This window comes from Oryzias latipes, chromosome 17 (assembly GCF_053564925.1).
Source record: "Oryzias latipes strain Hd-rR chromosome 17, Olatipes_Hd-rR_3.1".
In the NCBI taxonomy this organism is placed as follows: Eukaryota; Metazoa; Chordata; class Actinopteri; order Beloniformes; family Adrianichthyidae; genus Oryzias; species Oryzias latipes.
This window is the reverse complement of record NC_136253.1, coordinates 2,709,752-2,732,242: the sequence shown is the minus strand read 5'-3', so window position 1 is coordinate 2,732,242 and position 22,491 is coordinate 2,709,752. Positions and strand designations below refer to the sequence as shown.

The window sequence follows — 22,491 nt, the reverse complement described above, 5'->3', positions numbered from 1 at the left end:
ACAGCTAAGCCGTCGCTGGCAACACTAAATAACACACGCTCTTTGACATACCGTAATTCTTTGGGAATTTTCATTTAAACTTTTCTCCGTTTCAGAATTCGCTGGAATTACATTACTTGAGTAAACGGCTTAAGAGTTGCAGTGGTCAAAACACTGGACCTAAGCTCCGGTGTTAAAGACCAACCTTATCCATTTTAATAAACTGTTTATTAAAAGCTCTAATAATGACACAGAAACGCAGTGAATGTCTCTACAAAAGCAGAAACTCCACCTACCAGCAGCGGCTGTTGGAGGAGGGATGACCCTGACGGGGCGTTGGGATCCGAACGGCCTCCCCCCAGCAGACGCAGAGCGCGGGCGCTTCAGGACTCGGCTCAGCCTTCTGAACAGAGGATGGGCCTCGTCCAGCTCATGTAGTGGTAGTGTCCGTGGTCTAAAGTGCCTCCAGCGGCATGACTTTATATTCAAAAGTATCTGACTGAGGTCCAAGGAGGAGGAGGAAACGGGGTCTTTGAAGGGGGAGGAGGAGCTTCTGACTGAGGTATTTGTTTCTGAGGTACTGGCAAACTTGTCAGTGGCCGGTGAGAGAGATGTAGCCGAAGCGGGAGGAGGCAGGTCCAGCATTTCTGGATTCAGTCCATGGAAAATGTTGTCGTAGTCCGTGTACGCTCGGTCTAATAAGACCCTAAGAGACAAATAACAGAACACACCAAAGTTTAAGAAGAGACTCTTATTATGATCAAACAATATCAACTTTAAAGTGCACTGCTTTCTTCTGATCTCACATCATTTGGGGATCTCTGTTGCATCACTGTTTACCCATTTTATCTAACAGTTTCTAAACGTGTAGATCTGCTAGGGCTGTAACAAGTATTCAAATACTAGGACATTCGCGATCTGTTCCGGAAAATTTGAGTACAAATTTTCACGACGTCCAAAATAGCTAATTCACGATCTTTAGAAATATAGTCAAGTAAAAATACACACAATACTTCAGGCACTTCAATGTAATTATTGCTCTAAAATGCAGAATAATGTTGGGTTTTAAGTACACAAACGAAACAAACTGAATGCACTACTGTTAACAGAAGTACATCAATCTTCAAAGTATACCTCAACTATGAGGGCCAAAATGAAGAAAGAAAAATCCAGAAAATACTGTCCAAATTTTAACTAATTTATTAGGAAAATTATGGTGGAAAATAAGTATTTGGATGCCTAAAAAAGATGGTTATATTTCCTCTTGAACACAGCTAGGAGACTGACCTGCCACCTCGCCCCACGCGGCGTCGAGCCATGCCCAGACAGCGACGTGGAACTGTGAGCGTAGTGAGACTGTAGCGAAAGCGATCCTCCGCCAAACCACCCTCCCAAGGACCAGACCACGGCCAGCCACCCGCCTGATCCTGACGAGCCTGAGAACACAGAAGTGACAACTGTCAGTCAATTTAGTCACAGGTTTAAAAACTGTAATACTGACTTAAACTCGAGCTTAAACCCATAAAAAACGTCCAGGGTTTAGAATAGACGTTTGGTATTTTCACTACTAATACTACATCTGGGTCACTACAAGAGAAGAAACTGCAAAGGTCTGTGTTGTGAGGAAGAAAATAAAGGTCATGTTGCTTACAGCGTAGTACTGGCAGCCTGCCTTCCTACGGAAAGCGTAGGCGCCATCGGGGTCGTTCTCTTCCTCTGCTTCTGAGGAGCCTGAGTGCAGCTGTGAACAGAAGGTCAGAGGTCAGAGTCCGAGCATGCATTTCTCTGGGCGTCTGCAGTTTGACATTCAGTTATTAGAGCAGAGAGCACAGAGACCTTCAGTTCATGGTTAAAAATCTGAAAACTCCCTATTTTCCACCTTAAAGCTATTTTCAGAGTAAGGTTTACATGTGCATCCTCCAAAAATCATCACTATAAAAGGTTTATCTTAAAGTACCTGAGAGAAAGGTTCCTCATCCGAGCTGGGGAAGTCGTACTGGTTCAGGTCCTTGGCGTTGAACACAATTGGACCTGAATGGTGGGAGGAGCCTGAAGAAAGTGGCAGCACTTTCTGTTTCTTCTCATACTTCCTTTTCTGCCGGGGAATCTCCATCTTCTCAGGCTGGAAGAGAAGAGATGCTCAATGACAACTCAAGAATCTTGAGGAAATTTAACGAACCTGATCAGTGTCATAACTAGTCATTAAATGATTGGCTTTCTAATAATTGCTCTCATTTGCTTCATTGGCTGTTCATCCAAAAAAAGAAAAGAAAAAAGAAAAACAATCTGAGCTAAAATAAACACCTTCACGTAGCTTTTTCTCAACCACAAATGTCTTCATTCTTTCTTAATTAAGTGTATAAACACTGTGGTTCATGTTCTCACCTTGGACTTGTAATCCTTGAGGTCCATGTGGTCCTGGTGTCGGTACTGGTTGGTGAGGGGAACCAAGGGAATAATCTGAGGCCTCACCAGAGCCCTTTCAGCCAGAACCTCTGCCATCACTTCACCTCCAAAGTCTGACATGACATTTCTGAGGGAAAAACCAACCATATAGATTTTCTATGGAAAAACTGGTCACTGTGTCCCTCATGCCGGACATGATCCCATAAAGAGCAGAGCCACAAAATCATGGTTAAGGGGGGGGATTACCTCTTCTCAAAAATCTCCAGTGTGAGGTGCAGCAGCTCTCTTTTGCTCTTCTCCCTCCTCTTGATCATTTCTAGAATGGTTACGGCTCGGCTCAGATCTCTGCGAAGTTTTAGCATCTTCTCGTAGGACGCCTCATCATTCTTCCGGTTCTGAACGGTCAAAGAAGCACAACATCAGCAACACTTCACAGCAAGCCTGTTAGATCCAAGTGTGTTTAAATGGGTTTTATTCACAATTTGTTACTTCTACGGGTTATTCTAAGGTCATAAAGTCATTAAGCTACATTCAGATCTGTCAGTGTTTAGATTAATGCTTGGAAGTTAAGTTTCTCCAATGACCACTTGGTGGCACCGTTCTTTCAAAATCTAAACAACACTCTTGAAGCTGGATGCCAAACAATTTAACAACTGGATTAAAATAGTGACATTAAAGCTCTAAAATGAATCGCTCAGAAGTTCATATAAATGTGTTAAAAGCGCTGAAATTAATTTACTAGAAACTGGAACCAACTTGTGATGAAAACAAAACTATTTTTCATTAAAAACTCGACCTTGAATCCTTCTGAAATCAAACCACAAAAGATTGCATTTTTAAGGCGTAATTCATGTATGAATGTTCAGGTTGACATAAAATCAACATTAGCTTAGGACCAGACAGACTCAGGGATCCAGAGTAGGGTTGTGCCGATGGACGATATCATCGTCCATCGTGATGGGTGACTGACATCCCGATGGAGAGACCACCATCGTGATGCCACGCCCCCGCCACGTTGCGCGTCGACAACATAAGCCGCGGTTACATGTACAAAATATCTTGATGGGATCAATGGTCGGATTAGAATCCAACCGTGTACATGGGCCCAGAAAAATGTTTTCAGAATATAAAAACGTTCACTAAGGTCACAATTTCGGTCGGAATAAATCATTCGCACACGCGCAGTTTGAAAACCGGAAGAGGATACAACTTCCGCCGAGCGGCTTTTTTTCCAAACTTTATTGAAGGTAACAATTCAATACAAAACGATAACAGCACCGAGCGGCTATATACATTGACATGTCAGCTCGGTAAAATACGAGACGATCTCCTAAACGTGCTTTTAATAATGTTACGGTTATTATGAAACACCTGTTCGCTCATCATTTGAATTTTAATCCGTGTGGTCAGTGCTTTTTCTGAACGGAGCCAGGATTAGCAGTATGCTAACACGGGCTAACAACATTAGCTTTGGAGCTGCGGGACGGATCGCAGTCTTAAATCTCCCACACATACCGCTCATGTACCCCCCCCCCCCCCCCCCCCCTTCCCATCAAACATAAAGCTGTAAATCCGCCCTCCGCCGGTCCACTTCACTAATTAAGTGCGGGAGCGGACTACTTCTTTCTATTTTGTTTGTTACTTTTTCTGTTAAAGTCACTTCCCTCAGTTTATACTGGATCATCGCGGATTAACCATTAGTTGGGAAATAAAATGAAAAAAGCAAAATAACGAATAGCAGTTATATAAGAACGAAAAATGTAAAAATATCCCCCCCCCCCCCCCCCGACGATGTCATCGTCCATCCCGATGGTTGACAGCAAACATCGTCAACGGCCAAATTAGGGGACATCGCCCAACCATAATCCAGAGGAATCAGATCTGCACACAGTCTAAAAACCCCACCAACCTTCCTGGTCTGCATCTTCTCGGTGCGCCGCCTAAAGGCCACGTACGGGTCGTTGGTGCTGGAGCCATCCCGTTTCTCCTGCTTGACGGTGGGGATCAGAGAGTTGGCCTTGCTGTTTTTCCTCTTGCGGCTCCAGTAGTCAAAGACCTCCTTGATGAGCTCGTCATCCTCCTTCAGCAAAAGTTTGGCTTCAGGAAGACTCACCAGCTGGGGGGAAGACAGGAGTCATGTTTTTAACAGATCAGTCCCAGACAAACCAGTTTACAAACTTTTATTCCGGTTTTCTAAGAATGTTCATTTCTAATAAACAATATCTGATGTCCATATTTTAATAGTCTTTCTACTTAAAGACCTACTCCAATCTTCTTTGGATCTATTTTAAAAGCGTTCCCAGCTGTCTTAATCATGATTATGCGTTTTTTTTATCCCAAATCCAAAAACCTGTTTGGTTTTCTAGGAGAATGTTTCTGCAGAGCAGCAGGAGTTCATTAAAAATGTACCTCAGAGTTGTAGGCGGGACTGTTGGTGGGGAGTAAGCATTTCCATCACCCTTTTGTTTACGCTCTCTCCTGCTAGCTTACAGCCCCTCATAACCCCAAGCCAACAAAAACAGAGCAATAAATAAATCAGAGTATCCAGCCGTACAGTTTTGTGCCAGATGCCAGCCTGGTGAGGAAAACAGAGACGTACATGGATCTATTTGTCTGCAAGTGGATCAGTCAGAATGGAGTGGAGGAGGTTTGTTGCCTGCTGATTGACTGTAGTTTCTACGCAACAGCTTAAGCTTTTTCACACTACATTTTTCCGCTTGCTCCCGATTCCCAGAGATGCGCGTTTACAGACTTCACTGGAAGTGGTTGCTTGATTGCGTGTTACTGAGGGCAATGTAAAGGTAGCTTTAGACTGGAGCAGAGCAGGGAGCATGTGGCCCACCCAGTGTTTTCTACGTTACAAATGAGCTCTTCTTCAAAATTCATCTGCTCGGATTTACAACAATTTGAATAAAGAAATACTCAGAAATGCAGTTTAAGCTTCATTTTTCCTATACACATCTTCTACCATGACAAAAATTCTCCAAGATCACGTTGACACCAAAAACAGTTCTTATTGGAGTGGGTCTTTAAACATGAACAATGAAGTCTTTAAATGTTTCTTTGATTTAAAAAAGGGTTTCTGACCTGCTGTCCACTGCCTTTCTCCAGCCGGTCGATCATCTCCTCAAACTGCAGGTAGCTGATGTCCATCTTCTTCTTCAGCTTGTTGACAAAGACTTCGTCCTCCAAGTCCAGGTCATAGTCTGGCTGCTCTGTGTCCAAGCTGAAAGCTGGAGGTTAAAGTCAAAGGTCAAACAAACCAGTACAGGGACTTTCACACCCACCACTCATTAACCAAAAACATTGAGAAGAGGTTATATTTGAGTCTGAGAACAGCACCAATCAATGATGTTTATAAAAAATCTGCAGTCTGATGTTTTGCTACAATCACGGTCATTTTGGGAGACAATGCAAAACAATCCCACTTTTAATTCAGAACCGTCACATAGGTAAAAGATCAATGCAAAGAAAACAAGTCAAGCCAGCATGAGAGCTTAAACATAAAGCAAAGTGAAGCTTTTTCTGATAAAATAAAACTGTCTGGATTTATTTCAAACATCTTTATATTTCTTTTCATATTTCTTGAAACTCATGGTCTCACAACATTTTATGGACGGCCAAGAACAGCGTTAATAATGCAAATTACAGCTAAAAATGCACGACTACAAAAAAGTTTAAACTTTGAAAAGACTAAAAATGACTTCAGGCTTATTTCCTCCACATCTGAAAGTGTCGGGCCTGCAGAGGAAATCTGTAACTTAGCCCGACAGCTTTTGACAGCAGCAAGCGTTTTGTCATTTCACCTGATAGCAGTGTGTGCTCAGGCTACAGAAAATGATTTTCCTTTGTGGAGAAAAGGCTGTAAGCTCTGGTGACAGACATGGTGACTGAACAAGGCAATCTAGCAAACTAATTTCCTCTGATATTACAGAACCAAGCAATTTCTTAGGCTCACGTACCCCGATAAACGCCAAGTATGGAGCGGCTAGCAAATGAAAATGGCTGTTTGCCATCAAACAGGTGAGAATCTTCTACAAAGGCATTCTCAAGTAGCAAGAGACAGTCTTCAAAGGCTGTGCATTTTCCTGCTAACTTTCTTCAACAAGAATTTATGAGGCAAGTTAAAATGACTATGGGGTCCAAACCGGAGGAAACAAAAAAACTCTACTCTAAGCTCCAAAAATCCCATATCAAATCAATAGAACTCCATTGGACTCTATAACTTGTCATCCATAAAATCATTTAAGGTCCGTCTGTTTTTCTCTCCTGATGTGTCACGCAATACAACTGTTCTTTTTCACTGATGTTTCTTTCTGATCGATTGTTCTGGTTCTCTGTTGTCATCTATTGTTTGTATGTTTGTATCTTGAGCCTAACACCGACACTGCAACAACCCAATTAGTATCAAGTATCTTTATCTTATCTTATCAATAAACTGAATTTTCAATAACAGACACCTCAAATAACAGGAAGGCAGGTAAAAAAGGTCAAGAACCTGAAACGACCCCATTATCTGGATGTTGTTAGGTCTGTAGGTCACATGGTGGTGGTGGTAAGGCATGCTTACGCTGTATGTGAATTAGCTGCTTTGGCATCTTGTAGTCCCCGGGGTAGATGGAGTCGTAGTACGTGATGTTGCTTTCTGCCTCGGGGACTGGGATAACCATGTTGTCCCGCTTCTCGCCATAAACCTGCTGTGCAGAGATGGCTCGCTGGAGATGGTGTTCCTGTGGAGAAAACGGTGGCATTAGATGGGTCACTGGATGGAGGCGCACGCGTGCAACCCACCCACGCACACCAACACACACACACACACCAACACACATACACACACACCAACACACATACACACACACCAACACACACATCTTTGGAGCAGGAGGAAATGATTTGCTCCGCTCTTCTTTAAAGAACTAACCAAAGAACAAACATAAATTCCTAACCGCCATAAATTCTTACAGTCGACCTGGTGACTGATGGGACTTTTTGCAAAACCATTCTTAGTTAGAAAGAGAGGAATCAGAAAACTAAAAAAAAAAGAATTTCTAGCTCATGTTAGGTAAGACAATGCACAAACTCTTAAACTACACTGTTCCCTAATAAAAACTGAGAATAATTTCACAGCATCACACCCAAGAAGCAGAACTTTTTCTCAATATTAGCCAAAAGTACTGAACTGAACGAGAGACTGTGTCTGAGCAAATGTCGCATCCTGAAGTTGAAGATGTTCAGCTAAAATTCATTCATTTAAATACATTTTGATGTTTAAATCACCTTCAGTGAAATCATTGTATTTTTCACAGGAGTCTAACCAGCAAAGCACAGTTTTTAAACTTTTAAATCCTTCCTCAAACAAAGATGCTGAAATATTTTTTTTTTGTACTTGCATTGATAATATTCTCATCAAAATGTATACCGTATTTTCCGGACTATAAGTCGCTCCGGAGTATAAGTCGGACCAGCCCAAAAATGCATTATAAAGTAAAAAAAACACAGATAAGTCGCACTGGACTACAAGTCGCATTTTGACAGGAAATTTGACAAAATCTGAGACCAAGAACTAAGAACTTGCACTACCTTTTATGACACAATCATAGCAGACTGTTTATCTCATAATTTCACAGTAATTCTTTCTCATACTTATTTATTTATTCATTTCATGAAGCATCATTGGCCAACTAATACTCTGCTTTCATCCTGTGTTTGTAGAAACAGTTGTCATTTTTATTGCATTTCTGAATCTATGAAATCATTGGAAAAAATAATATTATTTTGTTAGCCTTCAAGATCTTACTGTAAAAAAAGGTTTGCTGATTCTCTGAGGGGGGGGGGGGGGGGGGGGGGGGGGTAATCAGTGGTGTGTTGCATTCATCATCACCTCCAAAACCGTTAGAAATCTCAGCCCATTCCTGCTCTTTAACATAGTGGGAATGATAAAAGTCTGCTGTGGGGGGCAGACTGGCTGCAGGGCTTCCAGGCTGGTTTACCACAGTTCCAGTTCCACTCAGCAGTGGACCCGAAGCACAGACTGGGCGGCGAGCCACTGGCATTGAGCCCGTCAACAAAGCAGTGTCATTCAAGTCTGGTGCAAACGTTCTCTTGGGGGAAGAGTGTTTGTTTCCCCCCAGGCAGTTAAAGTCCTGAGGATGGTGGCGAGGAAGACTATTAGTGTCTAAGAAATGCAACCGCCACAACAACCTGCGTGTTTGTGAAGCTGCAGACACAGAGTGCTGGTACATTGGTGGACGCTGGTGTGAACAGGACACATTTGCTCTGCAAGTGTGACGCATGATGGGCTTTAGCAGCGCTGCTGGTCCACTAAACGTACAAATTGACTTTATTTAGCAGCAAATGAATCACATTTATTTGCATATTTAATGTGATTCATTATGCTTTTGTTTTGGTGACCTAAAATATCTGTTCGTAAAGGGAACAGTCAACATTGTCTGATTTTTAAAACAAATATTTTTCAGTATAAGAAAAAAAAAGTGCCTTAACCCTTAAGGTTCTAAAAGTATGATTAAGGAAATAAAGTGCTGTTTATTCTCAACATTGCTTAATTTAGCTTCTCTAGTACTTGAGGAGGAGGAGCTTGAACTGCGCCTCAAAAATAAAGGGGTGGGGGGGTGAGGGTTCTTTTCAGAAACAAAGTATGATGAGACAACATGACAGGGTGGAGGAGAGGAATTTCATGTGGCTCAGATGCTTGATTTACATGACAGTCTGCACTGCAGCTCGGTTTTTCAAATGCTGAAGGCAACGCGCATTTCACCGTTCATCACGACGTTGGCCTCTTTACAGAACGCTGTACATATTTTGATTTATCATGTCGCTGAACCAGAATATATTGCTGTGAGGTTCTGCAGAACTTTGACCTGCTTTACTGACAGCATTTAGCCGATGTGCGTGCATGAGCCGCTGTGCAGCTCCAATGCTTCACTCGTTCTTCTCTGAGCTACGAAGCACAGCAATCTGCGTTTGTATAAGATACTGGCAGCAAGGTGGTACTGAGCTTCGGTTTGGTACCCATCCCAAGTAAAAACTAAGTAGTAGAAATTGGTACTGACCGACTTCTCCGAACAGAAGCACAAGAGAGCAGAGAGCTGGAAAAAATACATTTCAATTTTCCCAAAAATAAATGAAAACAAAAAACTCGAATTGATCTTGTAAATGGATTAATCGCCCAGCCCCAATATTTAAGGTGGAGCAGTCAGGAATTTTTTAGCTTAAAAAATGTGTTCAGTTTTTAAAATGCAAACCTCACATGGCTGCAGACCAGCAACTTGTTGGGTTTAAAAAGTGTCTGAAGATGTTTTATGCTGACATAACATGCAGACTGTCTAAGCATTTGTTTGCAGAAGATGTAGCTCAAAAATCAGAGCTACAGTTGATGGATACTAAACACATTATTCACAATTACTGGAAATATTAAGTGTTACAATATGTCCAAATTTCTCAAAATTGCCCAACATTTGTTAAAGGTGACGTTCACAACAAATACAGTTGTAGCTTCCTTTTTAAAGTTGATTCCCACGTCTTCTTTTTGAAGACCCACTCCCATGAAAATGCTGCTTTTAACATGTTCCTGTAGCATCTTAGACTTAGAAAACAGGGCTGGGTTGCTAAAATTGATAAACCGATCTAAATCGATCCAAGCATAATAGATCGATAATCAATCCATAAAAGTAGAGATCAATCTTTTATGCTTTTTCTTTTCCGCTGACCTAATGCTACTCTTGTGAAATTTTGTGAGCTCTGACAAGATCCAGCTTTGAAACAATCACGATGCATGAGAGGACCCCAAACCTTTTAGTTATTTTCAAAAACTTTAAACATTTTTGATCTTCTCATTTAAGACCCTAGCAGAAGGGAAAACTTTGTTCGTTGTTTTTCTGTCTGGGGTCCATTCACCAGACAGCTTTTACAGTTCTTAAAAACTAGTAGATGTTTTGAGGTCTTTTTTCCTTTTATTATTCCCTTTAAAAAAGTAAAACTGTTAAAGTTTCAGAGTACAATCGGAAGGTTCAGAGAACATTACTAATGGCCTCCTGCCCCGCGTTCTTCATGGTTGTCAGGCTTTACGGCTACCAGAAAGGTGACAGTGTCTGCAGTCTGTATATTATATTCTGAGAAGATGTCTGTACCAGAGAGCACAGGTGAAACTTGCGTGCAGCTCCAGAGCGGTCTGCTGCAGAAGAATCAACGCGCACCCCCTAACACACGTGTGCGCACCTTCCTCCAATTCCTACACAAGACGCTCCGCGCTCACACACACAGTCAATCTACAACACATATAGTAAGTTCACCAGTTAGATATGTAGTTGTTAGTTTTTACTGTTGTTTGTTAATAAAGACTAGTATGTTGTAATGGTATTTATTTCCGATGCGGCCGCCGGGGGATTTTTTTTGGGGGGTGGGGGTGGCTGCGGTTAACCGCGACACCGCGCCCCCTGGTGGTTCATCACCGCGGTGATGAAAAATTCGACACCGTCACAGCTCTAGTTCTGTCGTTCTACAAAGGATGAGAAATGTTTCAGGAGGGGCCCGGTGACAGACACTCTTCGGCAGTGGGGTGGGGTGGCTGGTACTCCGTATTCGCAGGTGCCTCTGGACCCCATCCCCGCAAATACAAGGGGAAGACTGTATTAACCAATTTAAGATTAAAACTGCATTTCTGCAGTTTTTCTTTATTCAAATCAGAGCAAATCCAAACGTACCGTTTGAAAAACCTTAAATTTAACACAGCAAGAGAAATGGGTGGACCAAAGTCTCCCTGCTTTTCCTCATTCTAATGCATCCATTTGCAGAAAAATAGATCCACGCATGCTTTTATTCCTCGTCTGAAGTGGCTCAGAACTGTACGGCTGGATAGCTCCACTATTTATATTATAATATATCCAGAATCCCTTCATAGGTATGTTCTGAATTAAAACACTCTTTACTAGCAGCAGCAGCAGCGTTTGGGTCAGCAGTGACATTTATGGTTGCGGTTAAGGGCACGTTATGCCAAATAACTTAAAATGATGGACAAACAGTCATCCAAATCAGTGATTCCCATAATACCTACTTTTTCAGGTTTTTTTGTTTGTAATTTGTAACATTCTTTATTTTAATAAGTTAAAATTGCAAAAATTGATTGTTGTGGTCTTTTTCCTTCTTTTTTTGGAATAGTTTCAGGAATTTTGTTACAGATTCTAAAATGTAATGTCTTTTTATTATTTGTTTTGCTTTTAATTGTTGTGATCATTTTTATGTTTTTACCTGAGTGATGATGTGATTTGAACTTCAGGGCTACCTTAGTTTAATAACCCTTTAAGACCCATAATGTGGCAGCGACACCTACATAACAGGGGCCATAAATCTTCAACCATTCACATGATCACCATGAATCAGAGCTTCCAGAGCCCGTCCCAGTTCCTGCTGGGTGAAGCCGGGTACACCCTGGACAGTCTGCCGCAGGCCCATGGGGCTGGAGTGATCGCCATCACTGACAGCTTCCGGGCTGGGAGGGGAGACTACTGAATGAACGAATAATCACAAATATATATATATTTGCATTCAAAGTTCAGAATGGAAAAAAAGACTGAAAAATAAAGCATGAAAACCCATCATCAGATTAAAGGAATCGAAAAATTCATTTTGAAGTTCCAGCTCAAATTGGATTTCTATTTTCATTTTGCTCCTCATTCATGGATCAATTCCAGCAAATGTCATCTTAATGCCACAAACTCAGGACTGTTACTTCAGCAAACATGTAAATTTATGTACTGCAGCTATCAAACAAACTTTTCATCAAAGCACAAAAGTTACATGAAACAAGGCCTGACGACTCATTACAGCGTCAAGACTATCACTATTTACTGACCCTTATGCAATAAAATATGGATTTTTCTAATTATATTTGCCAAACAGACACTTCAGTCCATGCATTACAGCTACTGCAGAAAACCTATGACTGTTCAAACTATACGTAGTAGCTTTTACTAAATACAACTTTTTCCTGTAATTAACTTTTGAAGGGGCATCTTTTCTTTGTATGGCTGGCTGATAATGTGGGATGGAGCATCAGAGAATACGCAGAACTAGGCTGAGTTAAAAAACGATAAGTATATATATCATAATAGAACTTTTTCTCAATAGAAGAATGAGTCTATCGTGTGAAACTTATTTTTAAAGGGTCCGAAACCAAAACTGAGTTTTTCCTTACCGCCAATGAGGGTCAAAGGGAGGGGGTGCCCAGTTTAGTTTAGTCTGTTTAGTTAGTTCAGTTTAGAATTTTCCTATTGAATTTTATGCATTTATGATTCTTATGATTTTATGTTTACTTTACAATTACTGATACAAAGCCCACTGAGACGACTGTTGATGTGATTTTGGGCTGTATAAATAAAATTGAATTAAACTCCCTCGTTACGAGCTTTTCTCCTCTGTGGCAAGTAAAAGTTAGCGGGTTATTTGGTGAGTAAACGTTTGCATAAACTTAGTCAGGCTTAGTAGCTCTCCCCATGGTGATTTTTTTTGAACAAACGCACATGAGAGATTTGTCCCCCCTGTAGTCACTTCATCCGTTTCAGTGCTTCGTTTAAGCAGATGAAACAGCTGATGAACATGTGACAATTTTTGACAGTATCCAGTCAGAACTAGAGGATAAAGCTGCTTGACTTGCAGCAGCAACACAGATTCATAAGAAGTGATGATTTGGAGACAGTGCTGCTGTTAGATGCTAATGCTATGATGCTAAGCTAACGAGTTGTTCCATATGTCAGCTAAATGTAAACACAGGCCGATTTACTGGTCTTTAAGACGGGGCGGATAAATAAAGATGAATTCATAGGACATTAATAAAGACGGTTTTTCATAAATATAATAACAGAATTGAATCTGTATTTTGCAGCGTCTTTGCAGCATTACAGAGCTGGTGTTACACCATAATATGCCGCCTGTCAGATGTGCTTAACCCTCCTGTCCCCTTCCCTTTTAAGAGCACTGCACCTTAAATGAAGATTCTATATTACTCAGCCCTGAAAACAATCAGGGCTGGGCAATATAGAATTTTTCATTTCAGGCGATTATATATCTCACAATATAAACCAAATGAATGTATTTGTCAAATTTGAAGACTCAAATGTGTTATCATCAGCAGGTTGTTCAGATTTAAATATTTATTTCCTGTCATACTTAACCGTAGCAGATGAACTGAAGGACTACGATTAAAGCAAAAGCTTTCAAGTGTCTAAAGAGAAACAAATAAAACAGACCACTATAAAAAAATATCACCTGCAGCAGAATGAAATCTGTTCTTTTTTTTCTAAGCATGTTTGAATTTGAGTTTACAGTTAGAAAACAAAAGATGTGAGCATACCATTTATAAATTAACTTTATGCAACTCAGAAGATACAAAGCATTTCTGTGTGAAATAGTGTTATAATTTAGCAGATTAAAAAATATGTTTGCCCGCTAGATTTCTTTTAAATCTACTGGCCAATTTAGCCAGTGACTCAAAAATTCCATTTTGATCCCTGTGTGAGGTATTACGGTTATTTAAAATCAGATAAAAAGCAGAACATCGAGCACTACACATTGTGCTGAAGGCATGTTCCCTCTAAAACTGGAAATACCACCAACCTTTTTTAAAATCACCTGAAGCAGAGTCACCAAGCATGTTCAATCTCAGACTGAATTAAACTCCAATTCTCAAGAGTTCAGACCTGAACGGCAGCCACAATCTAAACTACCAAAAGACATTCAGAGAATTTGGTTTTGGTTCTGAGCTTATTCAAAGGATGTTGACAAAAATGTGTCAATTTCATGTCTGTTCTGTAAAATTTAAAAAACATTCAAATGTATTTTTAGAATTATTGTTTTGTTTTTAAATGGAACTGATAAAGTAGTTTAGTGGTCTGTTTTATTCGTGTTCTCTTTTAAAACGTGAACACTTTAGCTTTTATCGCGGTTCTAATGTTTAAGTCTAAACCTGCTGATGATTACACATTTATTTTATGAGCAGAGTGTTCAAATTCGGCAAATAGTTATTTGGATTATATCGTGATTATATACCATTATTGCCCGATGTGAAAAAAAACCACATTGTGCTGCTCCTAGCAGAAAAAAAATGATGTTTTAGAAAATCTCTACAGCTGATAATTTAATGAAGCAGAACATATGTTCAGGGCATCTATGAATAGCACGGTGAGCTTCATCAGATCTGCATTAAGAGGGTTTTATTCTGACACAAACAGCAGTAAAACTTCCACATCACTGCACCTCTTTACCCTTACCATGTATTACTAATGGGATTATGAACTGAAAACAGACAAACTCTAGTAGATGTCAAACCTTTTCCTTAGACTTTACAACCAACCATTCTACTACAGAATAAACAAAACAAAGTCACACTAAGTTTAAGGAAGCAAAAATGAATATGTTGGGAACTACAAACCTTAGCTTAGCTGTAAACAAACACACCACCACTAAACTAGAACTTAACATGTGGCTACAGTCTTACCAGCATACAGACAACTGCTATGATAAGGAACGTTCTTACGATGAATCCAGTGGAACAACTTAGTCTAACTGATTTTTTGTGTCGCATTACTGGCTGAGGAAACAGGTTGGAAGACTATCCCACACAGTGGCATGAACTGTAATGCAAAAGGCCTGATTAAACATTTATATTTTTAAAAATGTATATAAAACAAGGCTCTAGAATGCTACTAATGTGCCCGTGCAACTAAACTTTCAACCGAACAACCCAAAAAACAAAAAAAATAAGGTTGCACCGGTGAGCCCAGCCATTCTGTAAAGAAAGAAAAAATCTCTCCCTGAGAGTTGTTTATGAAAATGTACACCTGAGACGTTGAATTTGGGTGCCAGCGCACGTGCACAGTGCCTTGGAGTGCAAATCAACAAATCGCTCAACACAAAAACAAAGATCACAACAATCAAAAAAGAAAAAAATTACATTTTAGAAATCAAAAAGAAATTTCCAGAAACCGAAGCACAATGGGGTAAATGAGGACAATGTGATTTATTTTTTTGTAGAATTGTGTTTCAAATAAAGTACTTAGTTTACCAGTTTGTAAAGTAACCATTTCAGGTTCTTAATACTAATACTGATAGCAAATTGATTCTGTAAAGCTGATGAGTTAAATGCAATGTGGTTGAAAAGGAAGGTGCACCAAACTATTTACTAAGAAACTTAGAAAGAAAGGTGCAGCGGGTAACCAGTGCAGAAGCTCAGTAAAAAATTATCTGGTTCTCTGGTTCCATTAAATGTTGCTTTAAGTGACTTTGTGGCAAAACATTAATTAATGAAATGATTTTGGGCCTCTGTGATTATGACCAAAATAATCTCTGGGGTTCTTGTGACTCAAGGGAAGAATAAAATGATAACATAAAGATAATACATAAACTGAATTAATCTGATAATATAAAAGAGCAAAGTCTCCTATCCAAAATGCCATTGAAATGACTGTAGTGCAAATGTAGAGTGCAGGAAACATTCTTGCATTTTCAAGCCTTTCCCCCGCAAATCACAAAATCATTCTTTCAGTGAACATTGAAGAGGCCAGCTGGAGAGAAAGAAATAACCAACTGCTAATCCGGCAATAGTTTTTTTTACCTTCGCATGACGGACAGCCTCAGATTAAGGTGAACAGTGAGAAGGCCGCTGTCCCCAAACACTCGCTGGCATATACAAGCAGAGTCTAGAAAATGATCACATCCATCACTGTCACGTTTGCTGAGCCAGCAGGAGCCTCTTCCAGCTTCTGCAGGCCTGCTTTGACGGCTCGCATGCTGGGAAAGCTGCATAAAGGAATGATCATCATGAAGGCAAAGCGACAACGCCAAGTCCATGGGTGCTGGGAAATTATCATTATCTACCTGACAACTTCTGGCACAATAATAGACTGAATATCTGCAAGCTCTACTACCACAACACACTGATGCTTGTTCAGCTTCCCAAAACACCGGAGTGATCTCATATTAGTGCTATATGAACAATCATTCAGATACACGACATAAACAAACATGCCAAGTCAGCTAAACTATTTGTATCAATAAATGTGTTGAATTCTTCATCCTGTGTCACTTCTGAACAACTTTGCCAAGCCCCGTGTGAGACTGAGTGGCGCTTCTTCTGCATTGCAGTCAGTAGCAAATACGGATACACACCTACAGAGGCCCCTACTCCAAAAAAGAAGGCAGTTTTCTGCCATGTTCAAATATGGATGCTTCCAAGGCCATTTTTCAAAAATGAAAAAAAGGGCAGTAGAAGCGATCAGTATGAAGCCGGATAAGATATTAATTCAAAAAGATCAAGCAGAATGAAGGAATGAATCACCAACCCTGCTAGCTTACAGTATAGATCAGTCAGTACTGACGGCACAGGTGACAGCCCCCCCAGCATTATCCAGGGCCCGCCACAAACTGTGTCAACTCAAACAGATGCCTGTGGGTTCCCGCCAGACCTGCACGCTGACCTCACTTTCTACTGAACGTAAACAAAGGACAGCGTGTCTGACAGTCCACAACAGGAAGCACGCGGTGGAAAGTCAGCAACGGCGAAACATTTGAGACGGATCTGTTTAGAACTGAACGATGATCATAGCAGGCTCTTCTGCAGTCTGAGGGAACCGGTTCACTAATGAGAGCTTTATATTACAGCTGGGACCACATGCACTCTATCTGCAGGGCACTCAACACACCACATAAGTAACCATGCATACAAGTTACTGTTCTATGACATAGTATTGTAGATAAGAGTTTAGCAGTCCTGGGGCTTCTGAGTGTTTTCAGCTTTATTCAAATGTTCTCTAATAGTTTATCGTTAAAAGTTTTTGTGGCGATGCTCGATATCCAGCTTTAGTACAAATCCAGCACTTTTTTTTATAAAGATATTTATATTATAATTTCACAAAGTACCTGAAACTTTAGAAAAAAGGTCAATTCCTAATTCCAAGTAATAAATAGTTATTTTTTAATGCAAATATTAAGATCAAAAGGTTTTTTATGTTTAGATCAAACATGTAGAGACCAAATAAAAATGTATAAATCCAAAAACAAAGCAAAGACAAAATCTGTGAAGTGTCTAAAATGTAAAGCACATGACTTGTTAAGTTGTTTAAAGCCAAAAATGCAAAAGCTAAAAACTTTTTCAATTCAAACTATTTATGTAGCAAACACAAAGTTCTGTCAAACCATGTTAAATTCTGAGAGGAACCTATACTAATGGGGGAGTCTACATTATTGAAAACAGCCATTGTGATTTACAAACTCAACTGTAAATTCAGAGACTGAGATTTAAGGATCAAAAAGTTCACAGTGGACAGTCAAAGTAAAAATACAGCTTAATGCTGCATAATGCAATTACAAAAATGAGCTATTCTTAAATGTAGTTTCACAGCAGGTCTGTCCTATGATGAGGTGTTACATAACCTCACACACGCCTGCTGAGCAGAGCCACTCTGAAGTGACAGCACCCCCCCCCCATCCTCTGCTGCTGCTGCCCTGATTTCCTCCAGCAGACAACATGCTGATGGTCTGCCGGCCTGCTGTGCATCTGACACACTGAACCCACGACACGGAGCCGGCCTGCAGCCGCACGGTCCCCATCCCTGCAGCCGCACGGTCCCCATCCCTGCAGCCGCACGGTCCCCATCCCTGCAGCCGCACGGTCCCCATCCCTGCAGCCGCACGGTCCCCATCCCTGCAGCCGCACTAACTGGACTGACGTCTGTCACAGAAAACACCAGCTGCATCCATCTAACCCACCAGAACGGCGTAGATTGTGTTTATCTAAGGCCAACATCAAAACAATTCACATCTTCACAATCAAACGTTTACCGTGTAGACACAACAACCACACACGTTGAGTGGGCTGCAGTTTCACACAAATCCTCCAGGATCAATCCCGTTCAATAACGGTATTCACCGTAAACACTGCAGTGCAGCAGTTCCTGACAAACAGATGCACTTCACTGTTCACACGCAGAGAGCAACACGTCAACGGGTAAGCAAGGGACTGCAATAGACTCGGACACTAAAACACTACAGGTCCAATCAGGTGCGATTACAGCAAAAATCACATTATGGGGGGTTAAACCAATTCAGTGCACGGCAGTTCTGTTGACATGTCTGCGACTCTGCCTGCTTCCGTTTCGCCATCTGAAGCCGCGAGCGCCCCCTGCCCTGGTCCTCTGCAACTACGCCAACACAAGGCCCGAAACTCAGACGAGACAAAATGTCGGAACTGCTAAAGTCACATGACTCCTTTGTACTCAGAAAATCGTCTCATGTATAAATACACCGACATAACCTTGAAAATTCATTCCATTGCGAATTGTTGTAGCCTTATTTTGTTAAAATATGTGTCCAAGTGCCACAAACAAGCCATTTAGCGCCACAATCCGTCGTGTTTCTCCTGAAAAATTGGCGGCCATTTTGTGAAAGCTTGCGCAGAAAAAAAGAGGGACGCCTGTGATCATGTAAAAATGAATCAAACCGTAGAATTTCAAAATTTCCAAAATATTTAAGCATACCGATTCCTCTTCTTTCTCCATCCCCGTAGGCATCTGCGGCACAGCCCGGTTAATTGATGCATATTCGTGTAGGTCGGGTAAATCCTCACAACGGAAGACGGGTAGTGGCTTGGAAGCGTCCAGCGCCCGTGCCCGAAACGACAATTTACTCATTTTTTACAATTCGAGCTGCAATATAAATCTATCCGATCTCCTAATATTCACAACGGTGCCGAGTGGAGCTTTCATTGATGTTTCTGTGCGGTTAGGCTCTATTCTACGGTTCGAATGGTGGTAGCTTGTATTTAGGGCGTCGCCAGCGGAGCCGGGTGAAGGCCCGGATCTTGGTCGCTCTCTCTCGGACTGTTTTTTTCCGACGCTCCGCTCCCTACCGTTGGCTCAGTGCGCCATGGACAACATGGCGGACATTTAAAACTCTTTTGCTCGGTTTCGCACGGAGCGGTCCAACCCCCCAGTTTGGACCGACCATTCCTACACGGTCCCGAGCGCTTGCGCGTTGACGGAGTGGGGGGAAGGGGACAAATCTCGCAAACTTACTCCCTTCCACACATACACATGAATTATTGAAGTAAGCCCGCGCGGAACACGGCACGAGACGAGTTAGGAGGAAGAAAAAAATAGATCCACACACCGCAAAAGAAAAAAAGGAAAATATGCGCCAAAAATACATTTAAAATCACGATTTTTAAAATAAATAAAAAAACATTAAAAAAAGTTTTATTACATTTGAGGATTTTAGTAACCTCTTTTTAAGTTGGTCAACGTTCATTTAATTAGTACTGTGATTTCATTCTAAAAATATATTAACTGTACGTATCGTTTTTTTTTACCAATGTATTGTATTCAATTACTTTTTAAAGAAAAATGCTGTAATACACAAAAACCAGCAAAGACAGCACATGGCAACAGAAAATACCGTTTTTTTCCTACATCTAACACAAATAAGACACAAATGTCAACAAAATTAAGCTTTAAAGTATTTCTCCTCTTATAAGATGTATAATTAACCATAAGATACAGTCAACACTTTTTCCATTATTCATTTAAACTGAAGCCTTTTTTCGTAAAAAGCCCAACAATTAATGAGATTTTTTTAATTGACGTGAAATGTGCCACATTGTGCACAACACTGCCCCCTTCTGGTCGATCAAGCACATTAATCAACATGCATGTTTGAAAAGCTTCAAACATGATGAAATAAATGCACCACTTTTCTGAATCTTTGCATCACAAACACAGAGCAGAAGCCGATATTTAAGGGGATTTCAGCAGAACAGGACTTTCAGCTGAATAACAGTCTGCACTCCTCGTTCTGGGGGGTGGGGGGGGTCAAGGTTGTGCTTTCTATCACACATCCAAATCAGAAATAACAATAGTGTGTTACCTGTTGCTCCTGTGTTTATCCAGGGTCCAGCCACAGTGAAGGTTTTCTTTCCTGGATAAAATCCAAAGAGTGTGCCATGATTATCTGTGAGGAAATTCAAAGCATGCAGTAAGCAAACATGTATGCTGAGATACAAGCTTAGAGACACTTAGCTGGAGAAAACTTGAAGATGTGCAAAAAACAGAACATTTTTCACAACAAAAGATTTGTTGGGATGGAAGGAAATGAAACTCTAGACTGGCGCTCCGACAGCCACAGCCGGGCTGCTCGTTCAAAACAATGAAACTGGTTTCTAATAAATATCTTTGTATAAAGAGGAAACATAACTAATAAGTTGTATTATTGGAATGTTTGTGCAGAGGCTCTCAGCTAGTTAGAAAGCATCTTTGTCTGATAAAAGAGGATAAATCTGCTGGAGCTTCAAAAAACCAGAGCATAGAGAACAGAATGTTTAGCATTTTCTATTCTGTTTGACTTCATAGAATGAAAATGTGGGAAATGTTTTACTTTCAATAGAGACCAAATGAAAGTAAAGCTGAAAGAATGATTAGATTTGAAAGACAAAGTTTTATAAATTATTAAATCCTTTGAAGGAACTAAATCCTTAGAAAGTATAAAGAATTTAAGTTAAGATGTGTCTAAATAATGGTCCTTGAGTTTAGTGGTATCTTTATGGTCAAAATCAATTTGTAAGATTTTCTTATTCGATCAATCGATTCCTTGAAATTGTCTGTGACCAATTATTACCATAGTGATCATTTTTGTACCATTTTTTATGTGTAATTGTACAGAGAAAACCAATAATCTAAAGCAGAACAAAAACCATTTAACAAGCGGTTGTTGCAACATCCAACAAACAAATATAGTGTCTGTATTTAACAATAGAGAAAAGGACAAAGATGGAAGGTAAAAAATAATAAAAATAGAGTTAGATCTTAGCCTAGTTAGATCTGCTGTTCATTTGTTAGCTCATTTACTGGTTACATCCATTTATATTTGTATTTGGTATTTCTAAAAGAACCTCAAACTTAAAGATTTAATTTCCTTTGTTCCTTCTTGAAAATGTCATTAAGTATCTCACTGAGCAGAGATAGCAATATATTTGAAGACATGTCCTGTAATTTATCACGTTCTTTAACTTTGATCCAATAATCTTTGGAGCAGGCTCAAAATATGTGTGTTTGGTTTGTTATCTTTCCAAATGTCTCCAACATGCTGATAATCCATTAGTGAATCTGGAAATGGCCATCTAGATGTATCTAATGTTTACTTTCCAGTAGAACTTTTTCCACTTTTATGGCAGGTTACACACAGTTTAGTGGTGACTTTTGAAAACCACGTCAACACTCAAATCTTCAGTGTGTTCTGCTCTTCAAACCTATAAGAAACCGACTCAAAAAGCAGCATTTTTTATTACCGAATATGTTTTAATACCATCTTTGAATCCATTTCCAAAGCGCTCTCAGTGGTCTCTTCATTATGAGGAAGCCTGTGTCGTTTGCCAGTTTCAGCAGAGTGGCAGAGGTCGATTAGAAACTCAGCTCTGAGCAACCCCGCCCCTATTCCTGTCCCCGATGCTGAGAGCTCTCTGTTTACATGCTCTCCCGCACACCCCCAACTTAGCATTAGCAATGCAACTAAAATCATGACCTTATTGGAGCTTTTCCAGCCGTACAGTTGAGAGTCGGATTCCAGCTCAGACGAGGAAAACAGACCCACAACATTTGTGTACTAGTGATGCATCAGAATGGAGGGGAGCAGCTTGAGGACCACCCAGTGTGTCAGCGACGTCACAAATAAGCTCTTTTTTGTCTGGTCCTGATTCCCAATAATTTGAATAAAGAACATTTCAGAAATGTGATGATAAGTTCCATTTTCTTTGAATGGGTCATTTATCATCAGAAACATGATCGTGTTAAAACACTAAACATGCATTATTTTTTTTTTGGAGTGGGTCTTTAAAAAGCACGATGCTCTGGAATCCATCCAGCACCTTAAAAACTTTATTGAATATAAACACAAACAGAACACGTAGACAAGCACATCCAAACATCAGAATCATTGCAGGAAGGGACATGAAACCCAGAACCTGCACCCCTCACGTGCTCGGAGCTGACGCAGGACAGTGCTCGGTGGGCGGGGCTTGCACCACAATAGGCAGCGTTCACACAATCGTGA

The 22,491-nt window shown here is 40.5% G+C and overlaps 1 protein-coding gene across 4 annotated transcripts in view; it reads right to left on the bottom strand.

The window, feature by feature from the left end:
* The window catches only part of LOC101175681 (enhancer of polycomb homolog 1), a 30,777-nt gene that overhangs the window by 7,265 nt on the left and 1,021 nt on the right, over positions 1 to 22,491 (bottom strand). For 2 of the 4 annotated variants that reach the window (XR_013650446.1, XM_023965222.2), the window contains exons 1-10: positions 18,930 to 19,563; positions 6,956 to 7,115; positions 5,473 to 5,618; positions 4,295 to 4,501; positions 2,632 to 2,780; positions 2,365 to 2,512; positions 1,937 to 2,101; positions 1,631 to 1,720; positions 1,267 to 1,415; positions 276 to 685 (exon numbers count right to left, since the gene is read on the bottom strand). Coding sequence is in view for 3 of the 4 variants with exons in the window: in XM_023965222.2 (XP_023820990.1) it covers positions 276 to 685; positions 1,267 to 1,415; positions 1,631 to 1,720; positions 1,937 to 2,101; positions 2,365 to 2,512; positions 2,632 to 2,780; positions 4,295 to 4,501; positions 5,473 to 5,618; positions 6,956 to 7,115; positions 18,930 to 19,082 (1,777 nt within the window). In the remaining variant the exon portion in view is untranslated. Of the gene's footprint in view, positions 1 to 275; positions 686 to 1,266; positions 1,416 to 1,630; positions 1,721 to 1,936; positions 2,102 to 2,364; positions 2,513 to 2,631; positions 2,781 to 4,294; positions 4,502 to 5,472; positions 5,619 to 6,955; positions 7,116 to 18,929; positions 19,564 to 20,313; positions 20,398 to 22,491 lie in introns of those variants that run through there. The other 2 variants (XM_023965223.2, XM_078934166.1) reach the window with 2 other exon arrangements.